Here is a 17,777-nt window from a genome sequence, read left to right as displayed (position 1 = left end):
GAGTTGAAGGTCTGTTTTAACTGGGTGAAACATGGCATTAAGTTTATCCAAGAAAGACACTTCAGTTGAAAAAACAATACATAGAACTCACCCTCCCCCAAGTCAGGAAATAAGTCAGTGAGAAATGTCCTTCTCTCACCATTTTAATGTAACACTTGGGAAAAGAGAGCAGAGCAACTGTCCTTGAAAAGGAACACTATAAAACACAAGCAGTGGAAAGAGACCAAGGATACTGTGAGTAGAGTTAAAAAGTCATCCTTCTTTTGCATGCCTCTACTCATGGCAGGAGAGATTTTAAAGATGTATCTTTTACTTGTTAATAGAATGGCATGAAAGCAAAAATAATTAATACTAGATAATCTCTAAAGTTCTTTGTAGCAACAAATTTCATTATTCTATTGCCCTGGATATACTGGTTAAGTCAGCGATAGTACCATTTGGTTTAATATAAATAAATAAAATTTACATTAGAAAATATAGTGCCTCTTACATACTGCTTGAAGATATTCATCACGATATGGTTTGAGAGGACTCTGAAATTCAAAACTGAAATAAATTGATGTGTGCAAAACCATACTTTAAACAGACATAATGCAAATAGGGCATTAAAAAGAAACAATCGCATCTACTACCTAAAAGCATGAAAATTCTAGACAAAATTTTAACTAAACAAATGTTAATAAAAACAAGAATGAAATAACAAACACTCAGATGTTAATTTAAAGGAGCTATAATTTCAGTGGGTAAAGTTTTCAAAAATCAGTCATCATCACTTAAAAATCACTATGGTTTTATCTTCACGAATCACAGGAGCCAAGGAAAGAGACGGTAATGACACAAACTCAGCAACTTGGAGGAAAAGATCCTGCAGAGCTGAAACTCAGGTCCCTGAGGAGAGAGCGGCGCTCAGCTGCTGCGGAGTCTCTCAACTTGGAAGAGGGATCTTGTGAGACCAGGGTACCTTTTGAGGAAGAGAGGACTAGCCAATCAGAGCTGGTGTTTGTAAGGGTTATGATAAGACTAGCTCTGTGAGTGTTAGAAAAACTACAGACTGAATCTGGGACCGCTATTGCTGGGGTGAGAAGTTCCCCTAGGACGATGGTCAAAGTAACAGCGAAGCAGACAGGGAGCCACAGGAAGCAGAAAGATGCAGGCGCCCTCTCGCCTCCTCCGTGCAGCCTTCCTGCAGTGTTCAACACTTCGGAAACCTAAAAGCGAGCACCTGGCAAGACAGAGACGGTGATCTGCAAAAATCTCAGAACAATGTCACAAAGCAGAACCACAGAAAGGGGTGTGTGGAGCTGAGGATGACAGATGGGAGAACTAAGACACAGTATATTAAATATTTGGTTAATAAATATTCAAATTTCCAAAGAGCAGTCTGGGAAAAAAAACAGCACTAGAGAAAGAAGATAGTTTTAGACTGTTTAGATACTATTAACTGTTTTATATTACATGCTAATCCTGGTGATCTTCTCAGAACCCAGATAAGATTTTGGTAGGAATAAGAGTGAATATCAGATAAGAACAAAATTACTCAACATAACTTAGCAAAGATACACAGTTAATTTCAACTATTTATTCTTATGTGTTCTACAGAGTCACTACAAACTCTGAATTAGTGAATACTGAGCCACTGCTCCTAGAAGAAATACACACACACATTCCCCCCACACAGACTATAACCTTAGATCTCAAACAACTCATCCTGGTAGATTCTATTTCTTTCACAAAAGAGAAAATGAAGTTCAGAAATGTTAGGTGATTTGTTCGAGGCTGCTCCAAAAATAAGTGCCAGAGTTGCACTACAGCACGCAGCCCCCTCTCCTTCCATCCTCTGGGCCTCTCTGTATGAGGTGAGGCAAGACAGAGCACTACCAGGTTCGATCTCAGCACGTAACAAGTGCATCTAGGCACTCACATCTTACACAGCTTTGCATGTGTACACAAATAACTGTGCAAGCACTGCAGGCACAGGTTTGGGGGCTACAAATAGATTTTAGTAAGAAGATAAATTTGCAAATAAAGAATCTGCAAATAATGAGGATCAGCTATACAATATACTCTCCCATTAACAGGTGGAAAATATTACAGATATCCTTTTTTAAGGGAATTCTCCACCGCAGAGGGCACGGGTTTGATCCCTAGTCAGGGAACTAAGATCCTGCATACCACGTGGTATGGCCAAATTAATTAACTTAAATGCTTTTAAAAGAACACATTTTCATGCCATTTCCTGAATTCTGCAAAAAAGAAAAGAATATACTTTATATTCTCTTTATATTCCCAAACACTACTTTATTTATATTGCTCTCGTTATCTACAGAAAATTTAGTTATTGGTCAGTCAAGATACCAACAACAAAGTGTCAATAATAAGTTAATGTTAGTTAAATCAGCAGTTTCTAAAATGTTTTACCAGTTCTCAGATAACACAGTTTTCCCATTTATTTCATGGACTTGCTGACTCTGATAAACTGCAACATTTTTGATAATTGTGTGATAGATAAGCTTTAGGAATTTGCACGGGTTACATAGTTGAAAGGCTGAAAAAATGAGAACACAAAAAGAATTTTTTTTAAATATTTAGAAATAGGACAAAGACATACTACTTCTGGAAATTAATTCAAGAAAAATAAAGGCTTTTAAATGGTAAGGAAGATCATTACCACAAAAACATTCTCAATGTTAAATTATAAAAGTAAAGGGCCAAAACAAGTTGCTGTCAAGATAAGAAATTCAAACACAAAAGATTTTTATAAGGAAAAAAGATAAGCCAGCACATTAAAGCCATTTTTACAATTCAAAGTTTCAGTTACCTTTTTTAAAACATAAATGTATATATGCTAGGAATTTGGACTTCATGTGGTATTGAGTTCAAAATACAATGCAGTATTTAATAAACACCAGGTAACTTCAGTAGCATAATACAGAAGTAGTTACCCATTCTGAAAAGAGACTTTCTTTTTCCTTTCATAGAAAGAGAAAAATGATGACTATATAAAGGGAGAAAAAAATGTGAAAAGAAGAACTGTTAAGTGAAATAAAGCAATGTGCAGAACAGTATTTTAAAATATGATCCTTTCCTTTTTTAATTTGAAAAATCCAAACCTACAAAGAAATTGAGTGAACAGACAGTGACCAACTGTATACCCCTCACCCAGGGTTACCAACTGTTAACCATTTTGTCATCCTTGCTTTCAAGTCACTCTTTTGTAGACTGTCCCACTATTTGGATTTGTCTGTTTCTTCATTATTAGATTCAGGTTAAATATCTTTGATAAAAAAAAACCACAACATTAGGTGATCATACAGTTCCCAATGAGTAGCACCAGAAAACACAGCTTATCTTACTACTGTTGATTAACCCTAGGTTTGATCACTTAAGATGGTATCCATCACCTCTCTCTGCTGTAAAGGTGCGTTATATGGGGTGGTATTATGATACTTATGGGGTGAAACCCTGTTCCTCCACACTCTTTCACACAATGATTTTAATATCCATCAATAATTTTTGCCTGAATTACTATTGTATGGTTGCACGAGTTTTTCTGAATTATGTCAATCTTTATGTATCAACTAGTTAGCATTCCTCTAGCAGGTTACTATTTTGTGGTTGATATTTTTGTAGTTCAAACTAACCTGTATTCCTTGGCATGTCCCCATTAATTTTTGACCATATTCTTTGATTTTTGAGCATATGAGCATAAAGCTTATATCCTTGAGCTTTCTCGTACAATATATCCCAGGCTCCTCTGGGAAAAAACAAGGAGTGGAGAGGATTTTACTTTTCAATTTATCACTTCTGTACTTCTCTAGTTTAGACCTGGATCAGACATTTCAATGAGTCCTGGTTAGTTTTAATGGGGAATGGTATTTAGAAACCAAGAGGTAGGAGTATTAATTATCATCATTTCTAGGCCTTTGTCGGTAGAAAATAGGAATATGTATATATGTACTGCAGCCATGAAATTAAAAGACGTTTGCTCCTTGGAAGGAAAGTTATGACCAACCTAGACAGCATATTATAAAGCAGAGACATTATTTTGCCAACAAAGGTCCACCTAGTCAAGGCTATGGTTTTTCCAGTAGTCAGGTATGGATGTGAGAGTTGGACTATAAAGAAAGCTGAGTGCAGAAGAATTGATGCTTTTGAACTGTGGTGTTGGAGAAGACTCTTGAGAGTCCCTTGGACTGCAAGGAAGTCCAACCAGTCCATCCTAAAAGATGTTCTGGGTCCTGGTGTTCATGGGTTTGGGTGGACTCCGGGAGCTGGTGATGGACAAGGAAGGCCTGGGGAGCTGCGGTTCGTGGGGTTGCAAAGAGTCGGACACGACTGAGCAACTGAACTGAACTGATTGTGTGTGTGTACATGTGCATACAAGTGAATGTGTTATAAGTTCAAACTAAAACCTCTAGTTCAAAAATCATCACAGGGTTCTTCCTTACATTTCAAGCTTTTAACCCCTTTCTCTCAGTTATAACCCTAGTTTTTAAAACAAAACTATATTAACTATATTAACTAATTTGTTCTATCCTATAGTATACATAAAGTATTTTCAGAATTATAGCATCAATATCACTACTAGTAATAAACCTATTTAATCAAGTTCAAGCATTCTTTACTATTCTTTTTATCCTTTAAATATATCCCACTAGTCTTGACCCAGAGGGCCGGGATGGGGAGGGAGGTGGGAGGGGGGTTCAGGATGGGGAAAACATGTACACCCATAGCTGATTCATGTCAATGTATGACAAAACCACCACAATACTGTAAAGTAATTAGCCTCCAAATAAAATAAATTTTAAAATAAATAAGTAAATATATCCCACTAGTCAGAGTACTCTACTCAAAAATTATTTCAAGCACTTTTCCAGTATGACTATGTTATCAGTTTGATATGCAGTTAAGTTCACCTGTATATACATGTGTGTGTGTGTGTGTAAATATATTTTCAGTTTTACAAACAAGCATTCATCCATATGCTCAAACAGGCATAAAATTTTATCCGAAAAGACACACAGATATTGTTACAGTGACTGACTTTGGGGAAAAGGACTGGTCGGAAACGTTTTTTCAATTTTATCATTTTTGTACTGTTCAAGCTTCTAACCACATTAGTATCCCCTTGAATTTTTGTTAACAGGTTAACTAACAGATATAACCTAAAAGGTATTATTTTTATATAGTCTTCTTTATACTCTGCAATATTTTCAGAATAGTATTTAAATTTTTAGAAACAGATAAAACATATTTTAGGGGTTTTTCTTTTGGGTCGAACAGGGCCTTCCCTGGTGGTTCAGTGGTAAAGAATCCGCCTGCCAATGCAGGAGACGCAAGTTCGAACCCTGGGTTGGGAAGACAACCTGGAGAAGGGAATGGCCATCCACTCCAATATTCTTGCCTGGAAAATGCAATGGACAGAGGAACCTGGTGGGCTACAATCCACGGGGTTGCAAAAGAATCATACACAACTTAGTGACTAAACAACAAGGGTTGAGCTTGTTGTCAAGAATAGAGCTTCATGTCAATCCACAGAAAAAAATTATATTCCAGAAGAATTAAAATTAAAATTCTTAATATATTATTAAAAGTCAAGAAGAAAATATAGATAAATACATATCTAATTCCTGGGTAGGGAAAGTTTTTCTAAGCATGAAAGTGAAGAAGAAAAAAGGCAAAGAAACACACTGACAGATTTTGTAAAATAAAGAACACTATGTCTTTATATCAAAAAAGCAACATAAACTAATTTAACTAAAATAAATACACCATTACGATAAAGTGCTCATTTTCACAGTACATAAAAAGTACTTTCAGATCAACAAGAAAACAAACAGCTCATCAGAATATGGATAATTCAATTATTTTTAAAATGGCGCTATCTTTAGAAATCAAAGATATGGAAAATGAAATAAACAGATACTCTTTTTGTCTATCGAAAAAGCAATATTTTTTAAAAGGATAAAAACTAACCTTGAAAAAGGTCAAGGAACAAAAAGGCACAGAAATAGACCGTTGTTAGGTTGTTTAAACAGGCATAACCCATGTACATGTATGTTAAATATACAGAAAAATATCAAGGAACATATACGTGAAACTGATGATGGGGAGTTCCCTGGTGGTGACTTTCACTGCCATGGCCTGGATTCAGTCCCTGGTCAGGAAACAGATCCTGCAAGTTGTGCAGCAGGGCCAGAAGGAAAAAAGAAAGAAAGAAAGAAAGAACCATGATAGTTGATACAGAAACCAAATAGTTACATTTACAGAGAGAAGAGAAGAAACAACAGAGTGATGGCCAAAGAGACTAACTTTATCCCTAATAAGTTAATATTCCTTATCAATAGAAATTCTTTGCATAAATAAAAATTAATTTCAAGGTAAGTTTATACATTTCTAGAGTTAATTTCACAGTAAACATTAATAAATGATCATGTATTTTGCCCTAACAATTCTAAGAATTTATCCTAAAGAAATAAGGAATGTCAGAGAGATATATCATGAGTATATGGACATTTGTCATATGCTGGAGGCACTGAAAAGCAGTATGGAAAGGGTGATCTTTTCAGTAAATGTTGTTGAGACAACTAGGTATCTACATAGAAAAAATGAAACTGGAGTCCCTATTTCATACTACAGATAAGAACCAACATCAGTTTAATTATAGACCTAATACAGAAGACAACACCATAAAACTTTAAGAATGTAACACAGAAGGACAACTTCATCACTTTGGGTAAGGAAATTTTTAAAGACAAAAGCACCAACTATGTATAAAAAGCTAATATACTGAACTACGCTAAAATCTGAAACATCTATATAAAGAAGGACATCATAAGGAGAAACAAAAGACACACTATAAAGCAAGAGAAAAGAAGGTGCACCACATATACCTTGAGAGGATTAGTATCAGGAAAACACAGGCTCCCATAAACCAACGAGAAAAGGAACCCAAAAGACTTTAACATAAGCACTTCAGAGAAGAAGAAACCCAAACGGCCAATAAGTATATAAAAGAAACTCAATCCCATTAGTAATCATAGAAACAAAACCCCAGTGGGAACAGGAATTACCTGTAAATGGGCACAAGAGAGCTTCAGGTGGTCATAAGAGGATTCTAAAGCTAGATTACAGTCATGGTTGCACAACTGTACTAATTTATTAAAACTCACCAAATTATATACATAGAATGGGTGAATTCTGTGTTTTATATACATTGATAAAGTTTTTTTTTTAATCAGCAACAAATAGGAAAATTCACTGGAAAAAATACTCAAATACTCAACAGGCATAAAAAGGTACTCAATTTTTTCAGTCATCGGGAAAATGTAAATAAAACCACTTCTCACTCACCACAATGGCTAACAAACAATATTAATAACAGTATTAATAATAATAGCAAGTGTTGCTGAGGATATAGAACAATTCAGAAAACTGCCATCCCCTACTGATGGGAGGTGTAAATTGGTACAACCACTTTAGAAGACTGGCAGTATCTTCTGAATCTTAAAACACACGTAGCCGATAACCTAGAAAATCCATTCCCAGGTACATATACAGTAGAAATGAATGTAAATGTACATCAACATGTATAACAATATTCACAAGTCTTATTCTTAATATACAAAAAGTGGAAATAATCCAAAAGTCCACCAAAAGTAGAATGGATAAATTTTAATATTTCATATATTGCAATACTAGAGAACAAATGAACAAAAAAGATGAGAGGACTACTACATACAACTAGAGACAAATTCTTACTCATAATGTTGAATAAAACATTCCAGACACAAAACACACGTATGATTACATTTATATGAAGCCCCAAAATACACCAAAATGCTGCAGTAGTCTAGGTAAGAGCTAATGGCAATTATGACTAGTATTTCAACAATATAGAAAGAAAGGAGGAGACAGATTCAAGAAATATTTATAGGTAAAATTAACAGGCTTGGTGATTGATCGGGTCTGGTGGGTAAGAAGTAGAAGATGTTAAGAATGACTTCCAGGTCCCTGGTCTATGCAACTGGTAGATGGAGATATCAATTACTGAATGAGGAACACAGGAGAAGCAAATTTGGGACTGACATCAGGAATTCGATTAATTCATGTTTTTTACTTGCTGTTTAAGGAATCTGTGAGACATTCACGGAGAAGGCAATGGCAACCCACTCCAGTACTCTTGCCTGGAGAATCCCATGGACGGAGGAGCCTGGGAGGCTGCAGTCCATGGGGTCGCTAGGAGTCGGACACAACTGAGAGACTTCGCTTTCACTTTTCACTTTAATGCATTGGAGAAGGAAATGGCAACCCACTCCAGTGTCCTTGCCTGGAGAATCCCAGGGACAGGGGAGCCTGGTGGGCTACTGTCTATGGGGTCTCACAGAGTCGGACACGACTGACACAACTCAGCAGCAGCAGCAGCAGTGAGACATTCAAGTGGAAAGCTCTAATAGATAGCTGGATGGGTGGATCCAGAGTTCAGAAAGGAGATCTCGGGATAGAGACGAAAATTGCATGTAGATGGTAACTGAAGCCACGGGAGAAGATGGGCTCTCAAAAGAAAAGATGAGGGCCTATATCCAGCCCTGTGGAACCCCAACACTGAAAGTCAGGAAGAGCAAGAAGAGCCAGCAAAAACATCTGAAGAGTAGACACAGAGGTACAAGAAAAATCAGGACTATGGTGACCTAAAAGCCAGCTTTTTAAAGGAAATGATGGTCAAGGGTCTCAAATGCTCCAGAGAGAGGTCAAGTAAAAGAATTAAGTGTCCATTTAACTCTTTTACTTGAATCCTAAGACCACAACAAGAGCCATTTAACTAGGTAAGCAGGGAGATGTCAAATAAAAAGAACAAGAAAATGTCACAGAGCTGAAGAACATGAGTCTCTGAACTGAAAAGACTAACCAAGAGCCCAGCAAAATGAAAGGAAGAAAAAAAAAAAACCTATATCAAAGTACATTACCATGCACAGAGGATAAAATGTAAATTCTAATAGCTATCAAGAGAAAAAGATCACAAGGGACCAGAAAACAAAATGGCAACGGACTTTCAAGAGCAACACTTGAAGACAAAAAGCAATGAATGGAAAAGTCTAAAATCCTAACAAAAATGTACTTTTGAACTAGAATCTTACAACCAAACTATACATCAAATGTGACGTTACAATAAAGACATATTCAGATAGGCGTAGTCTTAAAAAAAAAAAAAACCTTCCATGTATCCTTTCTCAGAAGACTACTGAAGGATGTACATAACCAAAACAAGGAGGAAATTCCAATGGCAAAAACAAAGCATTTAAGACACTCCCGAAGTAGTCTGAGCTCCTAAGATTCTAGAGGCGAAAAATTATGATTTATTATTGACAGACATTTTTTAAAAAGATCTAGAAATAAAACAGATGCATAGATGGAAAGACCAAGTATTATGGAGATGTTATTTTTTACAAAGTTAATCTATAAATTCAATAAAACTCCTTCAAAAAAGCACAACAGGTTTTCTGTGTAACTCGTGCATGTGTGTGTGCAGGCTCTGTCACTTAGTCGTGTCTGACTCTTTGCGACCCCACGGACTGTAGCTCATCAGGCTCATCTGTCCACAGGATTTCCCAGGCAAGAATGCTGGAGTGGGTTGCCATTTCCTTCTCCAGGGGGTCTTCCCGACCCAGGGATCAAACTCACATCTCCTGTGTCTCCTGCACTGGCAGGAGGATTCTTTACCACTGAGCCACATGGGAAGCCCTTTGTGTAACTCAGTGGGGCTAATTCTAAAATGTACATGAAAGCCCTAACGTCCAAGAATACACTAGACGTTGCTGAAGAAGAAGAAAAGGAAGTCTTTCTCTAGCAGAGATCTGTTTTGATGCTTTCCTAATTAAGACAGTGGAAAACTGATAAAGGAATAGACACACTGATCAATGAAGAGACTAGAAACCCCAGAAACAGACACAAGCTGCAGAGCAGTGAGGAACAGTTCCCCCAGTGATGAGCCATGTTGGGACAACTGTGTGCCCACTATAGAAGACCAGGAAATTGGACCCCCGACCTCATACTATTTGCAAAAATCTTCACCAAGTGGGTTGTAGACATAAATGTTAAAGGCAAAATCATAAAAGCTCTTAGAAGATAAGATAGCGGTTTATCTCCGTGATCTAAGGTTAGGAAAACTTTTCTCGCCTTTTTTTTTAAATCAAAAATCAAACTGGCTTTATTAAGTGATTCATGAATCAGGCAGCATCTCATCCAACAACTGCAAGGGTGCCCCAGGAAAGAATTTCTCAAATACAATACAGAAAGCATTAACTGAAAAAGAAAAAAAACAGACAAAATGAAGTATGTTAAAATCAAGAATTTCTTGTTCATAAAAAGACACCATAAAGAAAATGAAAAGATGGGCACAGAAGAAGAATGTATTTGCAATAGCCATAACCAGCAAATGGCTAAAATCCAGAACACACAACAAATAAACAAGAAAAAGACATCCAAGAGGAACATGAACAAGACACTGAACACAAAAGAAATCCAAGTTACTAACAATCCTACGAAAAGAAACACTTATTAGCAGTCAGAGAAAAGATGAATTAAAACCACAATGAAAAATAAAACATCAGATTGTCAAAACTTAAAAATTCCAACAATATCAAATGGTGGAGAGAATGCAGAGTAAGGACAATTCTCATAGGATGCTGGTGGGAGTGTAAACTGGTATAGTCTAGTAAAATTAAAGATACACTACCCTATAACCTAGCAATTCTACTTCTAAGTTAAGTCTTAGGGAAATTCATGCATACATGCACCAGTTTAAAAGCCCAAAACTGAAAACAACTGATATATCCAACAGGACAACGGTAAATAACTGGTGATATAATCATATATTGGATTTCTATGGAACAATTAAAATTAACTACAACTCTAGTGATAACAAAGGCAAATCTCACAAACCTAAAGCTGAAAGAGGTAAGACACAAAATGCACTCAGTACACACAAAACTAAAGTTATGATGCTTAGTTATACACTGCTAGACAGTAAACTCCTTATGGAGAGCAAAGAAATGAATAACTTACAGACAGGATAGTGGCTTCCTTTAGTGCGAGAGCAGAATCAATTCAGAAAGGAGGTGAAAAGGATTCTAGAATACTGGCAGAATTCCTTTACTCTGATGGTTGTTAATATTGAGTTCACTTCATTATTCTTTGCTAAATGTACATCTATGTGTTGCACTTTTCAATATACTGATTATATGTTTCACTATTTTTTAAAAAGGCCCATGCCCATCAGGGTCATAAAATGAATCACTTTTCATCCAGCCCAAGTCAGTAACCCCGCTTCAATTCAACAGATCATTTTAAGGCATTCCTTTTTTTCTGTTAAAAGCAACAGAAATCCAAACATAAAAAAAAAAGTGAGGGATATTACATATCTTCATTTATATGTCAAATAATACTATTAAAAAAAGAGAAAATAAATTTAAAATCAGGAAGCTCTTTCAAGCAAGAAAGTAACTGTTACAGAGCTATGTGGTGCAGGACTAAGTGGAAAGAATACAACTATATGATGAAAAAATGTTTCAAACAAACTAAATATACAAGACAATTGCCTATTTAGAAATTAATCTTTGTAAACAGTTATAAGCATATGATAGTTGGAATCAACTTCAGGAACAGCTTTCTATTGCACACTATACATACTATTCTAAGGTTTGATTGCTTTTCCTCCTACACGGAAGGAAGTTTATAAATTTAAATTTTCTAGGGAATCTTGGACAGGAAAAGAGGTTAGGAAAAAGACATAATAGGTGAGATAAGTTTAAATTTTAAATTTTCTGTTTTAAAAAGTTCACAGCTTACTCCTTGGAAGCATAAAATAGTGAGACAAAAAGAGAAGATGCAAAGAATTCCCATTCTTCAAATATCACACTAAAATACATACCAAGCCCACAAAAATTATCCTTGACACAGTCTTACAGTGTTAAACCACATGGAGTAAGGCTCTTATTTTTCAGAAAATTTTCAATAGGTATCTCACAATAGGAAGACATATCCACTTTGCAATGTCATGAAAGAATTAAATCACAGAGTATTAGCATGTCAACACAATCTGCCTGTGCCAGAAAATGGTTTTACTATTTTCCTAGGTCCCTTTTCCTGTCCCATCCCATATTTCGTTTTCAAGCTCTAAATATAACAACAGTAATTTTCTGCCATTTCCTGAGCCCTTTTTCGTGTCTTACATTTATTATTTCCTTTAATTCTCACATACTGAGGAGTAGGTTTTACTGATGAGAAAAACGAGACATGGGATGATTAAGTAACTTACCCAATGTCAGAGGTTGCTATTGAGGGAGGGAGCCAAGATACAATCCAACTCCAGAGCCAGTATCTTAATGCTACACTGTTTCTATTCAATAAAACATTTATACCATGAAAACTGCCCATAATCACCTACTGCCTTCTAACTTCCAGATCCCAGATGCCTTGAGGATTTATTACGCCTTTCCTAGATAACTGTACACTGACACAACATTAATGGGTAAAGGAATCTAAACATTTAGGGAAATCTATGATTTTCCAGCTAAGAAAAAGGAGGTCCAGAGACATTAAGTGTCCTGTCTAAGACCTCAAAGCTCATTTGTGACAACCAGCAATAAAACACAATTCTTAACTCCCAGAAGCATCTTCCCATTGCACTAAAAGCCCTGTCTACCACACATCTATACTGTAAGCTCTTGTTGAAATCCATACCCTCCACATTAGGTACTGAAGTTTACTCTGTCAACTTTCACAGCACACAAGAGCATCAACAGCACTCACAAGCAGGTAACACACATTCTTTCATTTCAACAAATATAAAGAGAAATGCACTATGTGCTAAGGCAATAGAATTAACCCAAATGTATATCATAATTGGGCCCCTGGTCTTATCATAATAACATAAACACATTAACATGTGACAAGTGCCATAGGGGCAATGTGAACAATGTGTTTTGAAAGCACACAGAAAAGAGTAGATATTTCAGACTAAGCAGGCGGGACTTTGAGATGTGTCGGAGCCAGCGCAAAGGCAGGGTGGGATGGTGCTTAGAAAGAAGGAAAAATGCTATCACTTCTACCACCAGAGGTTTAAGTTAAAAAAAAAAAAAAAAAGGCAATAATCATAAACACAGGGTCAGAAGGGTTGAGTTCAAATCTAGGCTGTGACTGGTGTGAATGTGAACACTTTCTGTGTCTCAGCATCCTCATCTATGAAATGGAGATACTGGTGACCTGCATGTCTCCCAGGACTTTTGCGGGGGCCAATTACGAATAAGTTAAACATAAGTTATTTATATTTCACATCTAGGCAACCCTGTGGGTCCTTCCCCTTAAAAACTGTCTCATAAAAACCTCACTCTTCAGATGAAAATATTCCAATGACATCATTCATATACTCCTTACAGGATAGTAAACATTTAACACAAATGCCCTCAGACAGCAAACTTCCTTCTACTGAAACAAATATCTGGGTATAAAAAATATTTGTGTAGATATATCGGGGGGTGTGTGTTTTTTAATTTCTTAGGCCCTGGAATGGATTTCTAGTCAATGCTTATTATATTTAGAAACTAGTATCAAATGCAGGTTTCCTTCTGGAAATATTCTATCAGAAATTACATTCCATTTTACAGTATGCTGTCAAGCAACCAACTCAAGAATAGTCTGCAAGTAGCATTTGCTTTGCTCTCATCCCAAGAGACTGGTTATGTATAAGCTATAGATACAACCACATACATACCCTGGACCCCAAAAGGGAACTATTTTAGTATAAGCATATATATGAATGCAAACAGCTTAACAGAATAGAAATCCACTTTAAAATATGAGTTTCTAATATGAAAACATTTCAGGGCCAAACCAGACCCCTCCTTTTAATGAAAGAACACCCTCATTTCCTTGAACGTTTAACAGAGTAGACTGTATCCCTTGTCTCCCTTTGGCAACCATTCTTTAAACTACATCCAGGCCCTATTTTGTTCAACCTTAAACCCTACGTCTTAGCTACTCCTCGGATGGTAACCTAAATAAAGTTTCAACGTACGTTTACGAAGTCAAAAGAAGGTCCCAAAGACAGGAACGGGACGCGAGAGCAAGAAATCCTCGTGCCACTCCCGGCCACTGGCTGTTTGATCTCTCAAGTGTAACTTCCCTTTTCTCCCTCTTACCTTGTACACTTTGCCAAAAGCTCCGTCGCCCAGTTCTCCTATAATTTCCCAAAACTCCTCCGGGTTCAGGTCCCTCTTCACATGTTCGTACTGCTTCTTCTTCTTATCGCTCCCCAACTTGAAGATCTTACGGAAATTGAAGAAGGACATTTTTCCTCCCCAACAGAGTTCCTCACACTTAAGGATCAAAAACAATAAGTGGCAAAGTTTCTCCTCCCTCTTCTCCCGCGCGAGCCCGGCGGGCGGCGGCGGGTGCCGGCAGTTCGGGCTCCCGCCGCTCCGGCCAGGCGGTCCCGGGGGAAGGCGGGGCGCGACTCCCCCTCCGGCCCACGGGGTGGGGGCGCTGCGCGGGCGGCCCCGCCGCCGAGCCCGGCCCGCGAGCTGCACGGCTAAACGCCTGGCCCCTGGCCGGCCCTCGTGGGGCGGCACCTGCCCCGACGCTCGTCCCCACCCGGCCCGGCCCGACGGGTCCGAGCGGTCCGGACGCCAGCAGCCGCGGCGGTTAGGCCCTTGTCAAAGCGAGTCTCCAGGGGCGGCGGCTACTCCGGGCTAGGGACGCAGCTGGCGGCTCTGAGGCGAGCAGTCGGCTGGCGGAGCTCTCCCGCCCCGGGCCGGAAACCCCGGGTCTCCTCTGCAGCAGTCCGCTCCCGCGGCTCGAGGCCCGCGCGTCCCCTGGGCTCTGGGGCGCAGCCGCCGCCGCCTCGCTCCCTCCCGAGCCCACGCAGCCTCTGCTTGGAGCGCGCGCCGACGCCGACGCCGCAGCGCGCCCGCCAGCTCCCCCGGCCGCGCGCTCGGCTCTCCGCGCGCTCGCGCGGGGGCGGCACCTCTGGCCCCGCGCACGCGCGTTGAGTCCCGCAAGCTGGCTGCCCAAAGAGGCTTGCGGGCGCCCTGCTCCCGGTGCGATGTGGATTATAGAGCGGCTAGCGGGTTGATGGTTCCTCGGCGTTTGCCCTCCAAGCCCCAAATCCTTGTCAGTCCACGGCTTTGACGGAGTTGCCCTTTGCGCACGACCCTCTTGGTTGTGCTAGTGGATATTGCCTCCATTCTGGATCTGGGAAAATGTGTAAAGAGTGAAAGCTGGGCTGCCCCGATCTGGACTTTTTCTCTCTCAAACGAGCCCCAGAATAGAGTGGGAGGGAAGAATATGCGATGACTGTTTGCTTTGGATCCAGAATTTATCAGCTGTCTGACGTTGAGCGGGTAACCTCTCCGAGCCTGTTTCTTCATGATGAAGTCAAGGTCCTTGAAGTCCTGATCTGGGGATTGTGGCGAGGACTAAAGGCAATGGAAAAAATCCCTATGCACTGTGCCTGCGCTGGTAAATGCTCAGTTTCAATTCCTGCTGTTGTTAAAAATGTGCACGTAAAATAGACATAAATATGTAAAAGTTAAGCCCACTTCTTAAGTGACGCCTAGGGCTTTCTTTTGAGGGTCATCTGTCTTCTTCTGGCCACTTCCATAGCCGTCATCCTGGTGTCACCCTTCATGGCTCCATCTGAACCGCTAGCTAAGGCCTGCACTTCCTGACCTGCCTCCTGCCCCCTTCTACAGCACTAGTGGAAGGCCACCTACTGTGGGCGCTGACTAGGATCTGTCAGATGGTGCCTTCCCGTCCTCGAAAGAGAGCGCTTTCAAGACGGTCGCTGATGAGTCATCACGATATCCAGGTACTGTACCAACATTCCTGGCATATGATAGGTAAGCCGATCTCTTGAATGAATGAATGAACGAACGTTCTCTGGAGCAGAAGACATATTGCTATGCAACCCTACCAAGTCATTTTGCCTTCCAATCCCAAAGTGACATAACAAAACCCGGCTTCTAGTAAGAGCGATATGGTGATTTTGTCTCTCAAGACTCTGTATTTTTTGATAGTCTTACCACCTATAATGGAAAAGAATAAAAATGAACATGTATACATAATATATATACGTATACCTGAATCACTTCACTGTACACCTGAAAATAACATTGTAAATCAACTATATTTTAATAAAAATTAAAACTAAAAAATAAGTCGTAATAAGGAATAAATAAAATTAAACTATATACTTTTGTGTTTTGACAAGCATTAACACTTGTGAAAACAATGCCGTAATTAATCTATTTTCAATTGCTATCATTTATGTAGGTGGCTTACATGAAAAGATAGTATGTGCTCATTGTGGGAATTGAAGAAATACACAAAAAAATAAAAAATGTTATACTTCTACCATTTAGAGATAACCATTGGCAAGACTTCATCATATTTCCAAACAGAACTTTCTGGCCACACATTAAATTTTTTTACATGGATAAAATTATACTGCCTATAAAGATTTGAAACTTGTGCTCTTCATATTTCAGTGATTAGTGTTTTCTTCCATCATGAGATATTTAATAGATTACATAACAACTTTTCTCTGTTTCAGATAAAACATTGATAAATATCTTTGTTCACAGATTCTTTTCCACATAGTTGATTATTTCCTTAGGATAAATTATAAGAAGTAGATTTGGGTCCAAGGGTATATCTTTCCTTTATTTGTTCTTTTCAAAATAGAAAAACCTTTACCATTTTCTCAATTAAAAGATAGCATATTCTTGTAAAATAATTCAAATGATGCAAAAATGATAAACTAAGAAGCTGTCTATAATTCTCCCCTCTTGCCTTCACCCTACCCAACTTCACCCCCAACCTAACCATGTTAAGAGTTAAAACCTTATGAGCAGGAGGGAACTTTGAGTGGTAATAAAAAGGTTCTAAAACTGGATTGTGGTAATGATTGCAAAACTATAGGCATTTACCAAGAATGATTGGACTGTAGACTTACAGTGGATGAATTTGGGGGTTCCCTGGTGGTTCAGATGGTAAAGAATCTGCCTACAATCCAGGAGAACTAAGTTTGATCCCTGGGTTGGGAAGGTCCCCTGGAGAAAGGAATTATACCAAAACAAAACCACTTTTAAAAAGTTATAGATATATGACCCAAAAAAATGACCAAATTTTTTTCTGTGCATATGATTTTTAATATAAAATGACATCTGATATGGATCATGGACATCTTTCTATGCCAGCACAAATAGATATATCTAATCCTTTTTAATAGGGACATAGAGTCCCAGTATATATAGCTCTACCATCATTTACTGAAGCATTTCTCCACTGGCAGGCATTTAGGTGGTTTCCAGTTTTTTGTCATTATAAACAGCACTGCAGTGAGCATGCATATACAAGCATCTTTGTGTATTTGTCTGATTATATTCCTTTAAGATAAAGTTCAAGAAGTGGAACTGCTGACTCAAAGAACATAATTTAAATTGCTTTTACCTGTTGCCAAATTGGCCTCCAGAAAGATTGTAGAGTGCTGCTCTCTGTTCCTACTAACAATCTATGTATGAGAATGTCAGTTCCACCAGACTCTCAATAGCACCAATCCATCTTTTTAAGCTTTGCCAAGGTAGTCCAAAATTATCTCTTATTGACATTTCTCTGATTCTTGGTGATGTAACCTTTGCAAATGTATACTGGCCACTTTTACCTCATATTTTATAAATTGTTTTATCATATCAATGAATAATATCAAATGACATTGTCAT

General features: G+C 38.4%; 1 protein-coding gene across 2 annotated transcripts in view; it reads right to left on the bottom strand.

The window, feature by feature from the left end:
- Positions 1-14,880, bottom strand: part of SLK (STE20 like kinase) — a 59,398-nt gene extending 44,518 nt beyond the window's left edge. For both annotated transcript variants that reach the window (XM_040254317.1, XM_040254319.1), the window contains exon 1: positions 14,199-14,880. In XM_040254317.1, the coding sequence (XP_040110251.1) occupies positions 14,199-14,348 (150 nt within the window). In that variant the 5' untranslated portion in view covers positions 14,349-14,880. The remainder of the gene's footprint in view (positions 1-14,198) is intronic.
- Between the last annotated feature and the right edge of the window lie 2,897 nt (positions 14,881-17,777).

Source organism: Oryx dammah, unplaced genomic scaffold (genome assembly GCF_014754425.2).
Source record: "Oryx dammah isolate SB20612 unplaced genomic scaffold, SCBI_Odam_1.1 HiC_scaffold_14, whole genome shotgun sequence".
Classification (NCBI taxonomy): domain Eukaryota; kingdom Metazoa; phylum Chordata; class Mammalia; order Artiodactyla; family Bovidae; genus Oryx; species Oryx dammah.
The sequence above is the reverse complement of the archived record's forward strand: the minus strand, read 5'-3'. Positions and strand labels throughout refer to the sequence as shown.